The sequence below is a fragment of the Saccoglossus kowalevskii genome, chromosome 22 (genome assembly GCF_978046115.1).
Source record: "Saccoglossus kowalevskii chromosome 22, keSacKowa6.1, whole genome shotgun sequence".
NCBI lineage: Eukaryota > Metazoa > Hemichordata > Enteropneusta > Harrimaniidae > Saccoglossus > Saccoglossus kowalevskii.
Genome location: NC_140662.1, coordinates 19,254,152 through 19,279,449, shown reverse-complemented (window position 1 = coordinate 19,279,449; position 25,298 = coordinate 19,254,152). Strand labels below are relative to the sequence as shown.

The 25,298-nt window shown below is 34.8% G+C and overlaps 1 protein-coding gene across 1 annotated transcript; it reads right to left on the bottom strand.

The window, feature by feature from the left end:
- Nucleotides 1–569: 569 nt before the first annotated feature.
- LOC100369106 (uncharacterized) lies at nucleotides 570–25,298 on the bottom strand. Its single transcript, XM_085495508.1, has 15 exons — nucleotides 25,212–25,298; nucleotides 17,620–17,914; nucleotides 16,013–16,364; nucleotides 13,923–13,974; nucleotides 11,843–11,970; nucleotides 9,000–9,163; nucleotides 8,324–8,403; nucleotides 7,792–7,872; nucleotides 7,256–7,337; nucleotides 5,280–5,510; nucleotides 4,029–4,394; nucleotides 2,681–2,863; nucleotides 1,925–2,121; nucleotides 1,267–1,366; nucleotides 570–783 (listed from the first exon to the last, which is right to left on the bottom strand). The coding sequence occupies exons 2-15, from the start codon at nucleotides 17,902–17,904 to the stop codon at nucleotides 613–615; spliced, it is 2,472 nt and encodes an 823-aa protein (XP_085351634.1). The 5' UTR covers nucleotides 17,905–17,914; nucleotides 25,212–25,298; the 3' UTR covers nucleotides 570–612.

The following is a 25,298-nucleotide window of genomic DNA, read 5'->3' as shown; positions in this document are numbered from 1 at the left end:
TTACTATCTGAATTTTCAAATACCTCATAAAAAGTGTTCTTGGTGTAATGAGGTGTTTATATGCAAGGGATTTTTCCACAAAAACCATGAATTCAGCCAAATTTTTTTAGTGTTAATTAGCGCTTAATGTTGCCCAAACGAATTGTTTGGCTGTGAAAGTTTGGTATTTTACCCCCGATTTGTAGGAAACTGAAAAACGTGTTTCACAACTTGTCTCTTTCTTCAGTTTTAACCTTTTCCCATTTATAGTCTGCACTTTCCTTCAAAAGATTGGGACAAAAATAGCCAAAATTTGTGAGTGAGAACTGAAAATTGTCTCAAATTTTGTCTGTTGGCTCCAAAATTAGGGTTCATGTCAGAAAAATTTGTCGAGAAAGTCTGGTGGTGAAAAAGTTAAGCTGCCCCCCAATATAGTAAATATCGGTAAATTTTATTATCACTTGTACGCCAGCTGACTGTGGACAAGATGTCATTGCTAAAAGAGCAGTTTGTAACTGTCATGTAATGAATATCTATTTCACTACCTATAATAGAAAAACGAAATGATGACAAGATCAAGACACGATGCATTCAAACAAATAATAATGCACTCTGAATTGGTTAGTTATCTAACTATTCAAATATCTTTGTTACACTTGTAATTTCTTGTTTACAGATTGGACATTGTTTCTTCTCTTCGAAAATTTTATCTGCGCAGGTTTTACAAAACTTGTAATGTGAGCATGGCAAGAACACATGTGATCTTCTTTTAGTTGCACAGATGTTGCAAATATAGGGTTGAGCCTGTCAAAAAAACATAAAATAATTCACTGTGAAGTCAAAACGCGTAAAAACCCAATAAATCTAATGCTGTAGACGAATTGTTGTTGCATGAAAAAATGGTATATGCAAGTATTTATCACCAATTTCAAAAGTAAGAGTTGTAACTTTACATTTCACTTACGTTTATTACACTCGAATAAAGTCTACGCTTGAAAAGAATGCTATTTACGAAGAAAATAGTATTAGTTGAATTCAAACATGCTTTAGAAAGCTTGATAACTCAAAATGACTTGATTTTGGTCACGATAGCAGGCTGGGGTCAGGTTAAATGAGATATAAGTGAAAGTTTTAAAGACCTCATGGAAATCTCACCAATTTAATTCTGAATTAACAGACAGATAACCGGCAATCATTTGGCTCAACGTTTAAATCCCCAAAATACATTGTCACCTACAGAGAACAAATTAAGTGATGTGTGTTTCTCTGAAACCGTTGTGCACTTACCTCTAACTCTGTGCATATGTCTTTACAAATACTAGCAACCTCGTTACAAAGAGTGGAGGCATATTCTTGTGTTCTATTAGCTGTAAGTACATCGTTTGCCCTGACAGACAAAAACAAATACAGATGACTTTAATTATCTATATCAGTGTGATATGCTGCAAAAAATAATCTGCCCGACCACATGAAACTTAGAAATAGAAATGGACAGAGTAATAATTTTCATACAATGTAGACATGGTTTCAGTATCTTGTCGCTGTGCTACTGGGACAGAGACTGGAAATGAAGTCTTCATACAATGAAGCACTCAATTTTATATTATGGACACCTTTTCACCACCATTTCATCGCAAATTCACAAAATATTCCCATTTTTAGTCAGCACTTTCCTTCAGAAGATTATCTGATACATGAAGTACAATATATGACATACCCATAGTTATTGAAAGTTAATGACATTAACTGTATCCTTATGCGTAAATGTGAATTATTCAAGATTATATGCATTATATATCTTGTATATGCATCATTGTCACAGCGCATATACACATGTACTATGTTGAACTTCAACATCAGCATTCTATTATTTTAGGCCAGTCTGGAAGAATACCTCAGCATTGTCAGATGATTATTTTTTCACAAACATGGAAGTTGACCTTACTTTTCTTTAAGTTTATCTCTATAGTGTGTGACCTTCTCCACCATCACAGTGTGTTTATGGTCCAATGTCTTGGAGTACCCTTCCAACTGCTTTTCTCTATTATTCAGTAGCTGAATCTTATGATTCAAATCTTTTTCTAACTCCAAAATATCATCTTCTTGTGCCTTAATATGTGCATCTTTGTCTTGAATTGATTTCTGAAAATAAAGTAAAAAATTGTAATGATCATCAATAATTAAATCACATGATGTTTATTTTTTCCTTTTGAATGAGTGTAGTTAAAAAAGAATTTGTCCGGCATGACCAAGATTCATTTCAGAAATGCTCACTGTTTTTTTTAAAAAAAAAAACAACAACAAATTTGAACAGAATTGTCAAATACATGTACAATATATGTGACATGATGTTTGATGAATATGTACAGTTTGATCATGATCGCTAAAGAAATATGGCTTCAAAACAGCGCTCACTAAAAGAAAATGTCCACCAGTCAGCCATTTTGAATCTTATCTGAAAAACTGAATGATGTCCATCAAGGTCTAAATTGCAATTAGTCAGTGATTCTAAATTAGATCACTAACTAATGAATGTTTATAAGTATCCTAAGATGCATAATATATGAGCGAAGTTTCAACGTAATCGGTCAAGGCACGTCCAAGATACAGGTGTGATCACACAGATACATAAATTCTTGTTAATGAACTATGTTCAAATGGGGCTATTACAGAGATGAAGAAAATTGGTGACTACACTGACCTGCCATTTTCCTTTTTGATCTTGAAATTGTCTTTCATATTGTTCTCCTATTTCCTTGATCCTGGAATCAGAGTCTGTGTTCCTGACCATTGAATCCATCAGTTGTTTCTCCAAAATGGCATTATTTCCACGCATCTTCTTAAGTTCATCTTGGAAATTTTTTTCATAGTCCATGAGATCAATCTGTAATTAACAATTAATATGTTAGGGGGTCACTATATTTACATCATCCATACTTCCCTGTACCAGACTTCCCTTGGTGCTAGTTAACATCTTCTATATACCAGACTCCCTAGTTGTTAATACCCTGCAACAGACACAATATGTGCAGGTTAACACATGCTTCCCTTAACCAGACTCCCTAAGTATGTGTTAGTTAACATGCTTCCATACACATTGTTACAGTACTAAATTCCAGGTGTTTCCGAACTGAATTTCCAACTCTAGACAACATATGTCGATATCAGACTCACTAGATGTCCTTTACAAGACACAAGCAATGCAGGTAAACAATTCTATCATGCACCAGACTCCCTAACCTCTTGCTAACATGTTTCTCTGTACATTGTACATTCTTAGTGTCAGTTCTTTGAATGAGACTCCCTAGGTGCCAGTTAACATGCTGTCCTGTACCAGACTCCCTAGCTTCTCACAAATATGTTATCTCTAAGATGCATTTACATTAGAGTGTATAGTATTTAGGTACTGAATTCAGAACTCGAGACAACATATGTCAATATATCAGACTCCTCAACTTATTGCTAATATGCTTTCCTGTACATTGCACATTCGTAGTGTTAGTTCCCTGAATAAGACTGCCTAGGTGCCAGTTAACATGCTGTCCTGTACCATACTCCCTAGCTTCTCACAAACATGTTATCTCTAAGATTTGTTTACATTAGAGTGTATAGTATTTAGGTACTGAATTCAGAACTCCAGACAACATATGTCAATATATCAGACTCCCTAACCTATTGCTAATATGCTTCCCTGTACATTGCACATTCATAGTGTTAGTTCCCTGAATGAGACTCCCCAGGTGCCAGTTAACATGCTGTCTTGTACCAGACTCCCTAGCTTCTCAAAAACATGTTATCTCTAGGGCTAATCTGCACTGGCTCGGAAGGTTGTAAATGATTAGCTAGTTTGAATTTGCATAACAATACTGACAATGAATGTGCATTCAACGTCACAAGTTTTTTTGTTTTTTTAGCCAATCAGAATTCATCTTCCGAGCCAGTGCAGATCAGCCGTATCTCTAAGATTTAACATTACAGTGTACAATATTTAGGCACAGAATTTAGAACTCTTGGCAACATATGTCAATATATCAGACTCCCTAACTTACCTGTAAGCTTTTTATTTTACTTCTAAGCTCTTCTTCTAGTGTAACACAATGAGCATGAGTTTTAGAGTAGTCCAGAACATGTCCAACTGCATGTAACTCAGTGCAGTAAGGAGATGTCCTCTGACACTCAGGACTAACAAAGTGAGACACAATTTTCATAATGGATTGGTCTATGCCTGGTTCTCTGGAATGCTTGGTAACCTTCTGTGGAATGTGATCTCTACGCAGTGCGATAAGACTATTACAGATACGTATTTCTCTGCATAAGCATTTCTCAGCTCCACACATTTTTCCAAACTTGTGAATGATTCCGATATCCAGCATCCAAAAAGGAAGCTCTATTCTCTTATCATGAGTCACTGGTCTCTGAAACAAAACAAGTTATTATAAATAAATTTTACAATCCAATCTGAAGAATGAACTAAAGTGCATTAGAAATAAATGCACATACATGTACCAGACGGTCATGATTGTCAATAACTATATACTGTAAACAGTTCAATTTTCACTGCTACAAATGTTTGTGATTTCAGGTACCTCACACTCGATCCATGTTGTGGGACCCCAGTAAAATTTTCACTGCTAAAAATTTTGCAGTTTTCACTGACTCACTTCAACCTCTTCACCGCCACCTTGCCCAAAAATTTCTGCCAATTTGTCTTGCATTCGACTATATTTCTGTACATGAACCCGAGTGTGGAGCCAACAAACAAAATTTTAGACAATTTTTAGTTTTTACTCAAAAAATTTGGCTATTTTTGTCCCAATCTTCCAAAGGAAAGTGCATACTGTAGAATACTTTATTTTCGCTTGGAATTTATTTTCGCTATTTTCGCTGAAGGCATGATTCCGTGAAAATTTAATCCAGCGAATATACTTTTTTTCCTATATTTTACATTAAACTCATCAAAAATCAGTGAAAATAAATTCCAAGCAAAATGCCCAAAAAGCCTTTTCAGTGAAAATTAATTCCAGCGAAAATAAAGTATTCCACAGTATTATAAATAGGACTAGGACTGTTTTATGAATTTGTAATATCAAGTATAATTTAATTCAGTCTGCTCATTTTCATTCTGGTCTATTCAGTGCAAAACTGTGATTCTACAATATTTATGGTTTATGGTTTTATTACCATCATTAGTGTGTTAGTCTCATTTGGTTTAAACAATCTTAACTAAATTGTGTTAACACAGCACTTTTATGCTCAACATTAGGGTGCTCGCACTGGCCACTAGAGGGCAACATACCCACCTCTTCATCTTTGGTGTCAATGACATCTATCATAGATAAATTTAATTTTGGTTCAACTAGATTAGCTAACTTTATTCCATGCTGCAAAATACTTCGTTGATCATCAGTAAGTCGTGCAAATGGTTTAACAAGCAGTGTTTTGGTTTTCATGGCTTCCCTGGCTTCTTCTAAAGTAGTGTAGCGACCAGATTTGTGTAAAAGAGTCAGCAAGGTTTGATTGCAGCGCACGACCTAAAAAATAGCATATATCACCAGTTAGAGGAGCATTATTGTTTAAATAAATCATATGTTCCTGTTGATCATACAAATCAGATACTTTGGAATACTTTATTTTCGCTGGAATTAATTTTCGCTGAAAAGGCTTTTTGGGCGTTTTGTATGGAACTTATTTTCACTGATTTTTGATGAATTTAATGTGAAATATAGGAAAAAAAGTATATTCGCTGGATTTTATTTTCACGAAATCATCCATTCAGCGAAAATAGCGAAAATAAATTCCAAGCGAAAATAAAGTATTCTACAGTAAATAGAGGAGAACTCATGAGTGACACTAAAATATAAGATGTTAGTAGTGAAATTACTATATGAGTTTAATAAATCTGATAATAAAGGGGTAATTTCATAAGCTGTAATCAATTGTTTTTATTTTCGTTATAATGTAATTTAAATAAAAACGTAAATTCATAGACATGGACAAGGTGTAAAATGTAATCAGCTATTTTATTCGTCCGCAATTTGTACAAAAATCATATTTTATGTATGTATAAAGCATTTTCCACCTTAAATGTTGTAATTTGTATGCAATTTCCAATTTTGATTTTTAAACACAAATTATCAAATATATTATAAAAATGTAATTAGGAAATTGCTTTATTTGTAAAGTGTAAAAACCTATTTTTTACTGCAAATGGAACTTTCATTATATTTCTTGTAAAATCGTAAAATGCCGTTTTTATTTCCTGTAACTTATACAAGCTAGCTCTCACCCTGGCTCCCCTTGATAATGTAGGATCACAAATTTGATATTGTGTTCATCTCATGTATCCATTCTAAAAGGCTAAAAACTAATGCAATGATTATTATTAGTGGGTGTGTATGTACAGAATTCTGGCTCATTTGCATAAAAGAATGCTGTTCATGAACATTGATTACCATTAGCTTACTGTAAAATATTTATTTTCGCTTGGAATTAATTTTCGCTATATTTGCTGAAGCAATGATTGGGTGAAAATAAAAAAACAGTGAATATACCTTTTTTGCTATATTTTACATTGTCAAAAATTAGTTAAAATAAATTCAAAAAAATACCCAAAAAGTCTTTTCAGCAAAAATTAATTCTAACTAAAATAAAGTATTTTACAGTTACGATTAAGAAATAGTTTTCGAGCCATCACAATATTTATGGTTTAGAGGGATATAAATATTTAATAATTTTGTAGTCAAATCATCTGAGTCTGTTTTATATTACATGAGATTCACTACACATGGGTCAATCTAATTTCTGTGGGCGCAGAATTTGAGGTTAGAAATATAATTTTAAATATATGCAGCTTTATATCACACAATAATAATACTGAAAATTCTGTGTGAAACCGTCCACATCTTGTTGCCGTATTTTTAGCAATAGCAGTAGGGAACCTACAAACAAACAAGTCTTCATTAATTGCACAGTCTTCATTGCAATTAAGGGAAATGTTATTCATAATAATACTGAAATACTCAGTGAAACCGCCCACATCTTGTTGGCGTATTTTTAGCAATAGCCAATCATGTCAAAAGGTGAATCTGCTTGCATGGACCAATCAGATTTCCTAAATTTTTATTAAAGTATAAGAAATATAGAAAATTAATATACTGCTTTATTACACTGAATTGTCATGACATAAGGGATCCAGTTGGAATACAGCAGTAGATGTTGAATCTGGTGAGAGTAAATAATATAAGTATGTTTTGAAAACCACAGTACACTGACTAACCTTTCTCTGTATTTCATCTTGTACTTTACCAAGTTCTTGCCAGGCAAAAGAGTCAATTACTGGAAAGGCATCGTCATTCACTCTGTGAGAAAAAGTATAGTAAATGTATAATAGAAGAGGCCTCATGCATTGAAAATGGATAAAAACTACATATACATAGATGGATTTATTTATAGTACGTTTTCTTTATTGAAACACATCCCAGCGTTCATGTTCGTAAGGATTAATTCAACTAATTGCAGCGAGTTTTATAGAGCTTTATGAAAGATGGCTGGCTGAGAAGTACGTAAAGTCGCAACTTCATACCGCCGTCAGCCTTTGTATCTCAGTAATTGATGGTCAGTAGGTGTTAAGTCATCTCCTCCAGCCATTTAACGGCCAATTAAATACACAATGCGAAAAGCACTTGCGACTTAGCGAGGGGCCACTGTATTAGCAAAATAAACCCCTGGGCTTAGGTTAGAGTAATGTATTATATCAACACTGACATAATGAATAATAAAAACCTTTCTATTTAAATATAATAGAAAACTTACTTGCGGAACTGTTCAGCCATCAGAGCTGCTGTTGTTTCTGTCATGGCATATGTATTGGCATGCCTCACATCTCTACAGTTACTGTAGAAAATATTTAAAATATGTTTTGGTTAGGTGTTTGTGTCCAATGTTTGAAGAACAACATTTTCATATTAGAATTACATGTATATGTCTATCAGAAAGATTGCAGAGTGGTAACGCAGAATGAAGGACGGGATGGCATAGGAGGGAGGGAGGGAGGGAGGGAGGGAGGAGGGAGGGAGGGAGGGAGGGAGGGAGGGAGGGCGGGAGGGACTGAGGGCGGGAGGGAGGAGGGAGGGAGGCAGGCAGGAACCACAAGAAAAAAAGAGATATGGAAGGAGAGAGAGATGGAAGGAAGGAATTAAGGATGAAATGAATGAATGAATGAATGAATGAATGAATGAATGAATGAATGAATGAATGAACGAACAAGCAAAGGATGGTAGTGTGGTATCACAAGGAAGTAAGGTAAGCCTAATTAGGAAGGAAAGAAATGGTATATAATACTTACGGATTATTTGCCAATAAATCAAAGTATCTGCCAGCTAAATCGCTTCTTTGTTCTAAAGCACGTGGCCACATAGAACTCAACTACAAATGAAAAATCCAAGGTGAATTCAATGAAGGTTTATGTTCAGTGATACAAAGATGATTTCATAATTACTATGAAAAAGCTGGCAAGAACTGAACAACAATTTGGTATCAAATCTCTGCTTTGATGCAAATATCAAGGATGTCAGTGGGAGTGAAAAACAAGGTTTAGATACCAAATACATGTTTGTATGGTGAATAAGTGGCAGGGGTAAGAGCCTACATTTGGTAGGAGTGTCACGACACCGCTCATAGGATCTAAAGTTTCATGAAAAACTGAGATAAAGTATTCCTATCAAAAGTGCTATTCATAATTACCGTAAAATACTTTATTTTAGATGGAATTAATTTTAGCTGAAACGACTTTTTAGGTGTTTTGTATGGAATTTATTTTCACTGATTTGTGACTGAGTTGAATGTAAAAAGGTATATTCAGCGTATAAGGTATAAAAGGTATATTAGGTATAAAATTAATTCCAAGCGAAAATAAAGTAATTTACGGTAATTATGAATAGCACTTTTGATAGGAATACTTGGTAACCAATCTCAATTGGCTGAGATACGATATTCCTATAGAAGTTACTATTCATAATTACCTTATGATCAATCTCGGTTGGCTGAGATACAGCATTTCTATCTCTATCGATTCTCAATTCACAAAAATTAACACCAGTATGCAAATTATCCTCTCTCCAATCAGCAACCCAGGTACCTTTAACAAATAACTGACCACGAAATTGATCATCAAGCAGTAGGGAACCTACAAACAAACAAGTCTTCGTTAATTTCACAGTCTCTCATTCCAATTAGGGGAAATGTTATTGCCTAAAATAAAGTAATTTATTTCGTACTGTGGCCAAGTACATGTAATATAATAAAAAGCAAGATGGCTGCAAGCCTGTTATCTTTTATCTGTCATTGTTATAGACATGTATCGTTACATGCATAATATATCCAATCAAGTTGAATGTGCAAATGACTGATCATGTGACCAGGTAAATTATTTCTAAATGAATTTTTTCGTGTATGGACAGTTTTTGAAAGTGAATAATATTCTAATCTACCGGTAGTATCAACAAAAATCATTTTCCCGACTTCTATTTGTTCACAAACTTTATATTTCTATTTGCTATTATTTCTCATATTTATACAATTTTTGGTTCCAAATTCAAGTAAAGAGTATATCTACAGTATCATAAGTGTGTGCCAGCTTAGGCCAAAAAAAAAAATTGTTTTGTTGCTCTCAGCAACCGACCAAAAAATATGAAATATCGGGTCGCAGTTTTTTTTTTATTTTTTAATAGGCCCAAATATTAAAAACTCACCATTTTAAGCAGTAAAAAAGTGTTCCTCTAAAAATTATCGATCCCGGCCGTTGTTTGATCCCCAGGGTCCCCGGGGAATAAGTGCCGACTTTGAACCTCGAGTTGATCTGTATTTCACTGACATGTTCCGAATACTATAAAGTCAATATACCTTGGCTATTTACGATACCCTTAGTTTTTACAAGTTTAAAAAAAAAAATCAGACCGACCGACCCAATTTTTCTGACTTGAGGGCAACTTAAGTTTTTTTTCTTTTTGCCCTTATTTGTTTACCATTACCCAGTCACAATCTTTCTAACAATGTTTTAATGGTGAAAAATTAAGCAACTTTACAATTTAATGAGAATGAAACATAAGTCAAACATGAACATGTACCATGTGACTAACATACATTGTATCTTAGAGAATTCACAACTAAGAGTATCAGTTGAAATATACTCATGTCAGACGTAATCTCAGGAGGAAATCTGAATTTCTTTGCAACCAGACTCACTCAGGTTATGCTAAATGATCTACTAGTATGTACATTATTTTTTATATTTAATAAATATTTTTTTTTTATTTTTTATTTATATTTACAGATGATGAACATTTGATGCAACATTTGTGGAAGACATTCCCAGAAACAAACATAGGTGTGTATTATGATGAATGTGACACATATATAAGACTATATATGAGTATCATGGATATAGTAGTATCACCAATATCAGCAGTAGACCATCTTTGATCCTATCATAGAACAAATCATGATGCATATTTTTGTTTTTATTTTATGTCAGATGGCCATCTTTGAATCATAGTACATACCAGTAGGTGAAAGAGATATTATAGTAGTTTGGCTAAAAAAGGAAATGGCTGCCAGTTGACCATCTTTGATCTGATTGTGAAACTAATTGTCACGGACATGTATCCTAACATTTATAATTTGAATAAAACAAAAAAACAAATGTAAATGATACATTTAAAAAAACCCAATATGGCTGCTAATTGGCCATTTTGAATCTTATCACGAAACAAATCTTTACAAACATGTATCTCAACACGTATAATGTATGTAACTTAATTTGAACAAAAACTGATAAAGTGTGTCCAAGTAACCATATTCTCAAAAAACAAGGTGGCTGCTCGTCGGCCATCTTTAATCTAATTATGAAACAAACTGACATGGACCTGTATTCCAATGTGTATGATGTACAAAATGGTTGCTAGTCACCCATATTTCATCCAATCGTGAAACCAATTATCATGAATATATATCCAAGCAATTATATGTATAATAGTATAATGTATGTACCAACAACATGTCCAAAATACCACATTTAAAAAAAAATTACTGCCAGTTGGACATCGCTAAACCACTGCATGTGCTCATGTGCTTATATGATCAATTTGGGCCAGAGGGTTCTGAAATATGACTGTGGATGGACAGATGGGTGAATTATAGATGGACGAAGATCAAAATATAGGTCCCTGTTTTTGAAATTTGTTTCAACAGGAACAAATAAACATTCTTACACAAATATTTGATTTGATACATACATGTACTGTAGAATACTTTATTTTAACTGGAATTGATTTTGCTGAAAACACTTTTTAAGTGTTTTGTATGGAATTTATTTTCACTAATTTCTGATGAGTTGAATGTAAAATATAGGAAAAAGGGTATATTTGCTGGATTTTATTTTTACTGAATCATTCCTTCAGCGAAAATTAATTCTAAGCGAAAATAAAAAAAAAAAAAGTATTTCACAGTATTTGAAATCCTGAGGCTGTGTGACACTTGGATTTGGTTCAGAAAACTGATCACATGATAAACATGTGCCTTCAGGTGTCACACAAAGAAAATACAATGTATTTACAAACAAAAATACAAATAGAACAACACGTACACCACTTAGAATACCTTCAAAAGAAAGGCATCTTTCCAGCCCTGAATGCTACCAGCATGGCAAGCAGGCATATGTACTTTGAGTTGAGTCAAACTAGAAATCTCTCTAATGTTGGGCAGGCATTCTAACCACGTGCATGTCATTGAATATTTAATTTATTGCAGAAGAACTATATTTCTAAAAGACCCCGAATGAGGGCAGTATACTCTAAGAGATGCTTACCATTTCCAGTGTCTACACTTTCATTGGGTGGAGTTAAAAAGAGGAATCTTTTTCTGCATTCAGCCCATTCATCCAATGATACCGATGAGATAGAGCAGCATGTATCACCATCCTTCAATTTGACGGGACTAATATATAAAAGAAATTATCACATTTCATTGTTACCATGCTATGATTGGTTAGAACTTAGTCACATGACATTGAATACAAATAATACATTGGTATATTGCATACACGCCTTTGGGGAAAGTCCCGTTTGGACGCTCACATCAACGGTAAATTCAAAACGAATGTCTGGCTGTGTCATTGTAGGTCAGTAGTCGCTGAAATGCGGACTGTAGTACGAAAATAAAAGAAGTGAACAGTGTTTTACACTGTGGCAGGCAAAACAAACTCAAGCTTCCATACAAGGGCATGCGATCAGTAACAGGTTGACCTCTTTTTGCACAGAATATTATGCTGAATAATCAGGCCATGTTTCAACTTTGTTCCACGAATAAACTATGCAACCATGTGATTTTTTTCATCTAGGAGAAAACCAAAACTGGTCGTAATTTTTGAATAAGAATAAGTCGGCAACTTTTGGTGAAGTCGAAAATTTGGAGGTCAAAAAAATACTGAAATTGGGCAAATAATTACACACTCAAATTTTTAGAGAGGACGAAATTTTAGAATTTTTACGGTACCTACTACCTGACATTACACAGTATATTTAACATAGCTGATGTCACTGAAACTACTATGGAATGATACTCTGCATAACAAAATGTCATTCACTGATCTGCTGTTGTCATTTTCAAGGTTTTGAAAAAAGGATTGCCATCCAAACTATATAAACAACCAACAAACTAGAATAGCAATTAAATAAGATATGATGTTTAAGATTTTTTTTATAAATATTTACTTATGAATCGCATCAAGAATCATTCATGATGATTGAGTTCTATGCTGTGAGCATTCTACTTGCGATTTGCATATAAAAGTGTCAGGAGAAACAATGCTCAGGGGGACGACATCCGGACATTTTCACCGCATGGCAACCATCACGATGATAACAAAGGCCAAAAATTCTCAAAGAAAACGATACTTCGGGATGGTTGTTGAGACTCCCCTGAACAGTGTAACAAGATTACCCATGCATGTGTAACATATAAATTTGGTTGTGCAGGACTACATTGTGCTTCAAAGTTGAGTTTATGTTGAACGTTTTCTCAAATTTAGCTATTTTCACTGTCCCTTCGCTCGGCATTCCACAGCAGCACATGCAGAGCCCATAGAAATACGTAGTACAGTGGTGTGCGTCTTAGCAATGTGGAACGTCTTGCGACGTAGCTTCGCCCCAGAAGATAGAGACATTTAATCCCTTAATCTGCTACAAAACCATGTCTTTCTTACAGTTACTCTGAAATTAACTAGTCAGCTCTTCAAAACACAAATTGGTATGCATATGTATTCCTATTTTCACAGAGATATGTGTAGAGGGGGGGGGCAACTTTTTCTAATATCACAATCAGTGAAATGGAATACCGGTATATAATGACGCTTTACCTGAATGTTATCACAAATTTAGTATAAGGTAAATAGAGATTGTTCTGTAACAAGTTCTTAGAGAATGAGGGAATATCTGAAAAATCAGGAGTAAGCAGCGGTACTATAAAACATGTTAAAAAAGCGACATGCAATTTTAGCGAATTGTGGTAAAATGACGTAATACCGTAATGTTGATTTTAAATAGCGAATCTCTCCTGTCATTGTTGATTTCCTGTTTTCACAATACTTGTCTGTCGCGTGCCAAAACAAATGCACAGTTATCACCTCCATAAAAACAAAGAAAAAATGTATAAGCCTTGGTCATTTTGAATTTATAATAAAGTCATTATCAACATCTTGAATTAGCGAATCAGTTCTCTCGCTAAATTCACTAAAAAGACATGCTCACAAAAAAGACATGTTTTACAGTAATAATTTCCCCCAAAATAGCAATCACTGAAAATGGCAGACCAGATGGAGAGACAGTGATTGCATAATTTGGTGTTATGCGAATTCTACAATGATAAACAATAGATAAATGTGCACTTACCATGGTGGGAATTTCATGTCATAATGTCTCTCCTCACTACCACTGACCCAGGCTGAAAATAATGTCAGAAAATACAGCAAGCTTTAAGTGTTATGTCAGAACCTTATGGTCTTTTCTACATGTTAGAGGGTATGGAAGTTATTTCCGAAGAGAAAATAATTTTTATACACCACAATTTATGTAATTTATCTAGGTTCTGTTTCGTGAAACTGACATCCTCCTAGGAATAAGATCATTCTCATATTGCTCTAATTTCCATAACGTAGAAGATGAAATACATCATTTGATAAACAGTAAATTATTCAACAAAGAAAGAAACAAACTATTCAACACATCAAACATAACAAAGAACAATATCAATTTATACTAAAATCAAAACACCACAATATTATAGTTGCATTACCATACTACCTGCCATCTTGTAACAGGATTTAAACAAATTAATTTTTCAGTTTTCTCACTTTATATTTTATTATTATTGAAACCTTATTTTATTTTCATTAACTTCATTTTGAAAATAAGAAAATTAGAAATGTCAGAATTTTTATTTTTATTTTTATCTTTATCTTATCTTTATTGTATTAAATAGAATAATCCAAACATAAAACATTTCCTCATATAATACTATATGTACAATACTATGAGGTTATTACGAGGATACCTCAAAGTATGCACGAAGACAGTACAGCGGGAGTATTGACCGATGACAGCGAAGGTTGATGCACGGCGTACTGTCTGAGTGCTTATTTTGAGGTGTCCTCGTAATAATCTTATTATTATACAATTTTTCCTTCCAAGGATACACCATGGGAATGCTAAAATCCAAAATGTTTAGAACAGAATCAGAAAATTTTGTTGTGTGGATTCTGGTCAAACCCTGTAGCAGCCATGTTTGTTTTTATTATTAGAGAACGCTTACGCATGTAATGATTCCATTTTTGGGATTCGCATTACCTAAAAAATAGAGTAATAATACAGTTGTATGAAAAAAAAAAAAATACTAGTCAGTTTTCAAAAAGCGAAAAAAAACTATGCTGTCATAATGAAAACAATATTTTGGCTTACTACCAGTACACTTATCTAATTGACAGATTTTGATAAGCATATTACTAAGATCTGGTTCTCATTATCAGCAGAATTAATGTCTTCATTTATTTCTACGTCTAACAAATGTTTATTTCAGCCAAATTTTACTCCATATCACACAAATTGCATTTGCTAGTTACATCAAAATTGAACTTGGTTGACTTTTCACAACCAATCCATGTCTACTACAATAAGAATTACCATATATGGGATACAATATTTACAAGCAACTACAACCAATCCATGCCCACCACAGAAGGAAATACCATATATGGCATAGAATACTTACAAGCAACTACAACCAATCCATGCCCACCACAAAAGGAAATACCATATATGGCATAGAATACTTACAAGCAACTACAACCAATCCATGCCCACCACAAAAGGAAATACCATATATGGCATAGAATACTTACAAGCAACTACAACCAATCCGTGCCCACCACAGAAGGAAATACCATATATGGGATAGAATACGTACAAGCAACTACAACCAATCCATGCCCACCACAGAAGGAAATACCATATATGGGATAGAATACTTACAAGCAACTACAACCAATCCATGCCCACCACAAAAGGAAATACCATATATGGGATAGAATACTTACAAGCAACTACAACCAATCCGTGCCCACCACAGAAGGAAATACCATATATGGGATAGAATACGTACAAGCAACTACAACCAATCCATGCCCACCACAAAAGGAAATACCATATATGGGATAGAATACTTACAAGCAACTACAACCAATCCATGCCCACCACAAAAGGAAATACCATATATGGGATAGAATACTTACAAGCAACTACAATCAATCCATGCCCACCACGAAAGGAAATACCATATATGGGATAGAATACTTACAAGCAACTACAACCAATCCATGCCCACCACAAAAGGAAATACCATATATGGGATAGAATACTTACAAGCAACTACAACCAAGCCATGCCCGCCACAAAAGTAAATAGCATATATGGCATAGAATACTTACAAGGCTTGGATACAACTACAACCAATCCACTTTCATCACCAAAATCTTCATAGGCTTGAAGTTCAAACATCCATCTCTCCTTATTAGTTTCCATGGTAACTTGATGACCACTTCGTATCAAAGCAAGAGCTCCAACTTTTAGACCTTCTCCAAATTCACCAATCACGTCTTTGTGTCTTGATTTATGCGTGTAACCAAGCAACAAAATCTTTTTCTCTAATGCAGTTTCTGAGTTGATCATTGAGAGACGTTTGCCATGTTTGTCATAGTGCAGAATCCCATAACATTTCTTTGGTTCTTTTTTGATTTTTACATAAGCTTTATACTCAACGCAAGTAGAATCATCTTGTGTCTAAAATATAAATAAAACTGGTTCATTGAAATTTCTAGCCTTTGTTTAATAGACTATATTAATTTATTAACATTAATTTCTAACACTTGTTTAATTAATTAATTAATTAATTAAGGCAACAATACTACTTCTTGATTGACAACAGCAACAGAATATTTGACTACTGTAGAATAGTTTATATATGCTTGGAATTTATTTTCGCTATTTTCGCTGAAGGGATGATTCCGTGAAAATAAAATCCAGCGAATATACTTTTTTTCCTATATTTCACATTAAACTCACCAAAAATCAGTGAAAATAAATTCCATACAAAACGCCCAAAAAGCCTTTTCAGCAAAAATTAATTCCAACGAAAATAAAGTATTCCACAGTATTATAACAGCGCTCCCTAAGATTTTTTTATTTTTTATTATGGCACTATTACTGCATACATGTAACTCTTGATTAATTTACTATTACTCTAAAATATTTTATTTTCGCTTTTTTCACTGAAAGAATGATTCACTGAAAATAAAATCGAGCGAATATACTTTTTTCCCTATATTTTACATTTAACTGATTAAAACTCATCAGTGAATTATTTCCAGCTAAAATAAAGTATTTTACAGTACACTACTAATTAGAGCTAGACCACACGCAGTGAATAAAATGTCCTTTAAAATTTTACGTCACAATTATAATCAGTTTCAACAATTTCTGAAAGAATTTCATTTTAAGCTTTAAAAAAATAATGTTAGTTCAGCTAAAATAAAGTATTTTACAGTATAGTAACATTAGTTTCTATCTCTTTTTAATTGATTATGGTAATTACACTTTATTGTCTTATTATGGAATCTTACTTGCTGTATTTGTACAATACCATGCCCATCTAAAAACTTGTCCATTGTTGAGGACAGTGGTCGATGCACGCATCCTGTTTAATATGGGACTCATAGCGATGTATACAACGCATGTAAAATGCATTGTTTGTTAACGTGAAATTCAAACATGCACTGACCATCACCCTGACCATCAAGTCAGCTTAAAAGATAGCTAAATGTTAGGTTACATATTACTACACTTTAGCTGGTAATAGACTTTGATCACCATAGTACAACCTAGTTAGACCTTGAATACCATAAAACTCCCTAGGTAATATTTAACAGACCTTGGTAACCAAAGAACTCCCTAGCTGGTATCTAATGAACCTTGGTAACCATACATTATGATCCTACACATACATGTACATCATGTAATGCATACATTTTCAACTCACATTTTTAAAATCAACCTTCTGTTCAGTTGCAAATAATGTTTCCATGACATTCTTTTCACTGGCATCATAAACACCATCATGCCAGTTCTGTATGAATTCACGGATACCTTCCCAGGTTTTCCAGGTGTGAGCATATTTGGATGTCAAGTTAAGGGGTACAATCTTGCATGGTGGGGGGCAGTTAGGCTGAACCTGAGTTTGAGATTGGGGTATAGGTGTATATGTTGACATCTGTTCACTGGTTGCAGATGACACCTCATAATCCATCTGCTCTTCGTGACTCATGGTGATATTTCTGGAAAAAACAAAAGTTGTACATAATTATATCTGGAGTTGTATAAGTGCATATATACATGTGTCACAATTGTAGATTTGAAATGTGTTCGCAATGAGTGATAGATCCAGGGGATAGAATCTATGGTCTTCAGACTTCAGTGTTAGAAGTTGTTGTTTTATGAGTTCTACAAGGTCTTCAACAACATTTGTCAAGTCAAGTTTCTCATTGGTTTATCTTAGAGCCTGGTTCATTGGTTTATCCGACAGGCCTAACCATTGTTCTTCCGATAGCCCAGGCCATTGGTTTATCTGATAGGCAAGGCCATTGGTTTTGCTGACAGACCAGACTATTGGGTTATTAGAACAAACAGGCCGATTGGGGCATCTGACAAACCAGGTCATTGGTTTATCTGACAAACCAGGTCATTGGTTTATCTGACAAACCAGGTCATTGGTTTATCTGACAAACCAGGCCATTGGTTCATCTGACAGCCCAGGCCATTGGTGTATCTGATGACCTAGGCCATTGGTTCATCTGACAAACCAGGCCATTGGTTCATCTGATGACCTAGGCCATTGGTTTATCTGACAGCCCAGGCCATTGGTGTATCTGATGACCCAGGTCATTGGTTTATCTGACAAACCAGGTCATTGGTTTATCTGACAGCCCAGGCCATTGCTGTATCTGATGACCTAGGCCATTGGTTCATCTGACAAACCAGGCCATTGGTTCATCTGATGACCTAGGCCATTGGTTTATCTGGCAGCTAGGCCATTGGTTTATCTGACAGCCCAGGCCATTGGTTTATCTGACAGCCCAGGCCATTGGTGTATCTGATGACCTAGGCCATTGGTTTATCTGACAGCCCAGGCCATTGGTGTATCTGATGACCCAGGTCATTGGTTCATCTGACAAACCAGGCCATTGGTTCATCTGATGACCTAGGCCATTGGTTTATCTGGCAGCTAGGTCATTGGTTCATCTGATGACCTAGGCCATTGATTTATCTGACAGCCCAGGCCATTGGTGTATCTGATGACCTAGGCCATTGGTTTATCTGACAGCCCAGGCCATTGGTGTATCTGATGACCTAGGCCATTGGTTTATCTGACAGCCCAGGCCATTGGTGTATCTGATGACCCAGGTCATTGGTTTATCTGACAAACCAGGTCATTGGTTTATCTGACAGCCCAGGCCATTGGTGTATCTGATGACCTAGGCCATTGGTTTATCTGACAGCCCAGGCCATTGGTGTATCTGATGACCTAGGCCATTGGTTTATCTGACAGCCAGGCCATTGGTGTATCTGATGACCCAGGACATTGGTTTATCTGACCATCCAAGCATTGGTTTATCTGACAGTCCAGGCCATTGGTTTATCTGACAGCCCAGGCCACTGGTTTATCTGACAGCCCAGGCCACTGGTTATCTGAAAGCACAGGCAATTGGTTTATCTGACACCCCAGCCCACTGGTTTATCTGACAGCCCAGCCCACTGGTTTATCTGACAGGCCAGGCCACTGGTTTATCTGACAGCCCAGGCCACTGGGTTTATCTGACAGGCAAGGCCATTGGATCATCTTACAGCCTGGTTCATTGTTTCATCTGACAGACAAGGCCATTGGTTTTGCTGACAGACTATGCAGGCAAAAGGATTGTCTGACTGAGCAGGCCATGACATGTAACCTGGTAAAAAAGGTCAACTCGATTTGGAAATTGAAATGTTCTAACCAATGGGAACTAAAAAAAATACAAAAAAAAGGTTGAAAATCAACAATCACGTGACAAAAAACACCACCAACAGCAGTGCCTCCATATTGAGAGACATGCTCATTGTATGGCATCGTCTACGCACATACAATATGCAGCAGTCCAGTGAATATTCAGAATACTACAAGTCACTTGATGACATTTATAAGTCAAAATAACTAGAACACTTTGAGATGGTTTTGATCCATATTGCTTGAAGGAAAACATCCTGTCAACAAATTCAAAATTTTTCTCAGACAACATACATTACCTGGTCATGATGACACGACACAACAGATGTAAAACAGAAAACGCTCAAAACTTTTTTGTTTCGGGCTGGATACAAGAGCTTCCCACTAAAGTTTTGATGTAGGTAGATTAAGTGAATAATTTTGTTCATAGTTGATCATATTTTAGCAGATACATGTAATGATATTTGAATTAATGTGAAAATGAATATTGTTAATAATGAATGCTTGACAATACTGTTTTTTATTTTCGTTACACTTAGGTCAACTAAATGCAAACAATGGTGACAGTTTACCCAACAATGAAGCCATAATAGGCAACCATTTAGAATACTGATATGGTAATTAATTATACTAATTAATCTTCCATTAATATTAATATTCTAAGGAGAATTACACCATAATATTTGCAAAAATATAAACATGTAATATGAAAATTTTAATTACAATGTATTAATAATTTATTATGTGTATTGTGTTTTATTGGGTCTAAAACTCAGTGTCCTTGAAGACTAAACAATGGTATAAATTGTATTATAATTCATCCCAAAACACATCAGTGTCAGATTTACACAATGACAAAATGAAATCAGCATTTTAGAATCACCGTTCAAATTTGTGAGTTTCCTTGATAATCGGTTGAATGAATTGTTGAATTTCTATAAACATCATCTTTCTATGTCAATCTTGGTCTAAATACACATTATTTCCCATTGATATCAGGTATTCTCAAGGGCGGAGCTATGTCACAGAACATTCTATGTTGCTAAGACTACTGTACCATGCATGGGCTTTGTGCGAGCTGATGTGGAACACCAATTGAATAAGAAAACACTCAATAACAAACTAGAAGACTTATTTAAATTGTACTAGAAAATAAATGATGACTCTAGTGAAAAACAGAAGAAAAACAATTTAGAACCTACAGAAATTCAAAAACTATTTCAAACTTGAGAAATATCTCAATTTAATAGAAAATGTAATTTTTCAAGAAAGCTTTTAAATTATTATTTGCATACTTGTTTTCATCTTCTAATTGTGACTAAATGACTACAAATAGACCCGGGAAAGTATATATTTTTAGAATCGCCAGACTTCAAGCTTTTCACCTGTGTATTTTGCATGCCTGTATCTGCATTCTACGACGCGTTACTCAATCAATGGTGAAAAATAACTTTTTCTGTAAAAAAAATAATTACGCATTTATGCTGGCGATAAGAAGTATTTTTTTCACTTTTCCTAGTTGTTCAATAGTCTGGTAAATTGAATGTGTCTGGTTCGTTTTATTCAATCAACGCATTTTAAAAAATAGTGTGCTGAATTTCAATTACTGTTTTAGTCGCATTGCCCCCAACTCAAACCACAACTCGCTGGTAAATAATCGATGAAATAGTTTGTCGTGACACATTCAAGTTCCTCTCACTGTCACCTTAAAGCTGTGAAAAGTTGGTGTTAATCCGACGACAATAAGTATACGTTATTTTTTGTTAAGGACCTTGTATTTTGAAAAACATAAACTCCTAGAAAACGTCCATGAAGTAACAGCAAAGATTTTCAAACTTGTTTATCGGCACAATCAATTTGTTTTCCCATCAAGGTCTGTTTTAACATGCGTAGGGACATCCAAATGTGTAAGGCTATTGGAAACCAAAAAAAATAAAGGAATGGGATAGCTATAATTGGATAAATTCGGCATATGAAAACACCAAAATCAATGATTTTTTGTCAGTGGCTGTATGACCTTGTGTCTGACACATTCATATGCAAATGACTAATCTGTGAAACAAACAGGGGCGGAGACAAACCACTCAAATGTTTGGAAACACTCATTGTGTGTCAGATAGCTACTGATAACACATCCTAACATTGCTTTGTCTTGAGTTTATCTTTGAAACTTATAGACACACAGATTAAACCTGTGTTGTTGATTTTGGAAAACACTACTGAGGCTGCCTTGCTTCCCTTCAGAAAATCTACATTTTAACCAACTTACATGACATTCTATGTTATGTTGACTTTATCACATGAAAGTTTATAGTGCATTTCATCAATTAATAAATAAATGTGAAAATCGTAATTTTCAACACAAATAATAGTCTTGCTACCTTAAATGTTGCTTAGAAACCGATTCTGGGGATAAATGTACATTATCATATATTGCCTGCCTTGTAGCGCTTTGGGAATCCCGATGCGTGAGCCTAGCAATAATTTTCCATATCACGTCCAGGCCCTGTTTACCATATTTGGTAAACACGTCTATTTCCTGGAACTACTTTCTGTTTACAAACATCACCCATAATTTGAGATTATCGTCTGCGCTTTGATAATGGCCGACGATATTATTCAGTGGATGGGAAATATTCCGAAAGACCAGGTGGACCCTGACGAAAGCTGGCATGCCACCACAACAAATCATAATAAAAACGTAATTTGTGGATATATTTGGCGACATTTGTTTGTGTATTGAGTGAGAGTTGTTGACGCATTTCCACGCCAGTAAAAAGGCCTATATCAAAATCGGATTAAATTTAATAGGTTTTCTTTTGGGGCCAGACGAGCGAAAAATAACATAACTACAGACTTTTTTTCATATAAAAGCGCTTCCGCCACACGTTATCGAGCCGCAGAAGCTGTATCCAGTCCATAAAGAATAATATAGCAAAAACGATGTGATTCGTTTTATAATATAATGTGTCTCTTCACAAAAACCAAAGACGAGATCTATTTGACAAAACAAATGAATATATTCTATTCTAAATAATCAAATTAAAATTGAAAATGAAAATGAAAAAAAAAAAAATTAGGATGGCTTATTCATTTCGCTGGCCGATTTCAAAAACAAATTATGTGTTTCTGAGACACCTCACCTTTTAGTTGTCACCTTTTAGTTGCCCATTGTCAACTTCTGGACTTGAAATAATTTATTAGGCCATACAAGTTGTTTTGTTATATTTTTTTCACCAGTAGATAAGGTTGCCTAGTATGACTGTATTTTAGACATTCTTTTCATATGATTAGACATATCAGTTTACCCATTTTTTTTAAAAGTAGTTTTAATAACTTGTTTTTACTAAACCTAAAAGCACCAAACACATCCGTACCATAAAGTTTAGTTGGTTTTACAATTTGGGTGAAATAGTCTGGTAATGTTAGCTAAACTCATAGAAACTCAATTGATAACTAAAAAACTAACTAACTAGGAATTATAAGAAAACAAATGACATCACAATAGGTAACAAATGCTGATAAACCGGAATAGACTGGAATGAAAAAAGCAAAACAAGGGCGTAATAAAATGCAGTCTGTCAATATTAACTTGATATATGGCCAAGTTGCCTCTCATGGCGGCACCATGTTAGCATTTAATAATGTGTTGCATTGTCTAATCGGGGGTCTGCCGCGTTTAAGATATGTTCATTTAAAATTGGCTATTTTTTTTCAAAAGTAGTTTTAATACTAGTAACATTAGCAGGCCTAAAAGCACTGCACACACCCGTACCATAAAGTTTAGTTGGTTTTACAATTGGGTAAAACAGTCTGTTAATGTTAGCTAGGCTCATAGAAACTCAATTGATTGCAAACCCATAACATTCTAAACATTTGAAATATTGCATTCTGGGCCTTATTATGCAATATGTAACAAGCGCTGATATACCGGAATAAACTGGTGAAAAAACAAACAAAAAAAAACATGGGTGTAATAGAATGCAGTCTGTCAATATTTAACTTGTTGCCTCTCATGGCAGGCAGTACCATGTTAGCATTTAATAATGTGTTGGATTGTCTAATGGGGGGGGGGGGTCTTGTATAATTAGTCATTTCAAATTGGGTATTTTCTTTCAAAAGTAGTTTTAATAACTTATTTATAACTGAACCTAAAAGCACCAAATACATCCGTACCATAAAGTTTAGTTGGTTTTACAATTGGGTAAAACAGTCTGTTAATGTTAGCTAGACTCATGGAAACTAAATTGATTGCAAACCCATAGCATTCTAAACATTTGAAATATTGCATTCTGTGGGCCTTATTATGCAACACGTAAAAAGTGCTGATATACCAGAATGAAACAAGCAGCCTGTCGGCTGAGATAGCTCCATTGTTAGCAATGCACATTTCAATTAAGGAACTGAAGATATCATTAGAAAATGAACAATATGTATAGTAATAAAGCAATCAGACTTGTGGTTTTCAACAAGCATTCAAAAATATCACTTTTTACCAAAAATGACAAAAATATTCACCAAAATTAGAGAATTGAAGATATGATCATGAAATGAACAAATCTAAGAGAAGTCTACGTAAGGTACATATACACCAAGTATCAAAGCATTCAGGCTTGTAGTTTTCAAGAAAAAGTCGAAAAAGTAAAACATTGACATGGACGATGACGAAGGACAATCATTCATATGATAAGGTCCGCTCAACAAAGTCGACAGTAGAGCTAAAAAAACAAAAACAAGGTCGTAATACTAATAGAATGCAGTCTGTTAATATTTAACTCGATATATGGCTGATTTGCCTCTCATGGCGGCACCATGTTAGCATTTAATAATGCGTTGCATTGTCAAATCGGGGAGGGGGGGTGCAGTGTTTAAGATACATGTTCAAAAGTAGTTTTAATACGTAACCCATTTTTCCTAGACCTAAAAGCACCAAACACATCCGTACCACAAAGTTTAGTTAGTTTTACAATTGGGTAAAACAGTCTGTTAATGTTAGCTAGACTCATAGAAACTAAATTGATTGCAAACCAATAGCATTCTAAACATTTGAAATATTGCATTCTGGGCCTTGTTATGCAACACGTAAAAAACGCTGATATACCGGAATAAACTGGTAAAAAAATGAAGAAAATCAAACAAACATGGGCGAAATAGAATGCAGTCTGTAAATATTTAACTCGATATATGGCCGAGTTGCCTCTTATGGCGGCTACGACGCGAGCAGTCGATGAAGTCACAGTCCTCTGCAGAGGAACACTGATAAAGTGTTACATTGCCTAACCCGGGCTCCTCGGTGTTTGGGATATGTTGTATATCGCACCAGTCAGTATACACGACTCGGTCGATGGACATGTACATGCTGGGTCCCAGCCTGTATAGTGTCAGAGCTGTAGCTATAGTGTCCTGGTCAAATACATCACCAGGACGGCAAACTTTAACGGAGTGCAAATGTCGGTAGTCGTCTGCCCTACTTTGCCATTCACACAAGTGACACTGTAGTCTGTAGTTCTTTCTCGCAAAAAGTTGCTTTCCCTGCACACTTTTCCCAGATTTTTAACTACAAAGACCAATGGACGGGCGACACAGTTACTTACCTCGATAGAATTAGGGAATTCAGTCCGGTCGAAAAGAGCTCTTTTCAAAGCGACGCTATATAGAGAAGTTGCTTTGACCTAAAGGTC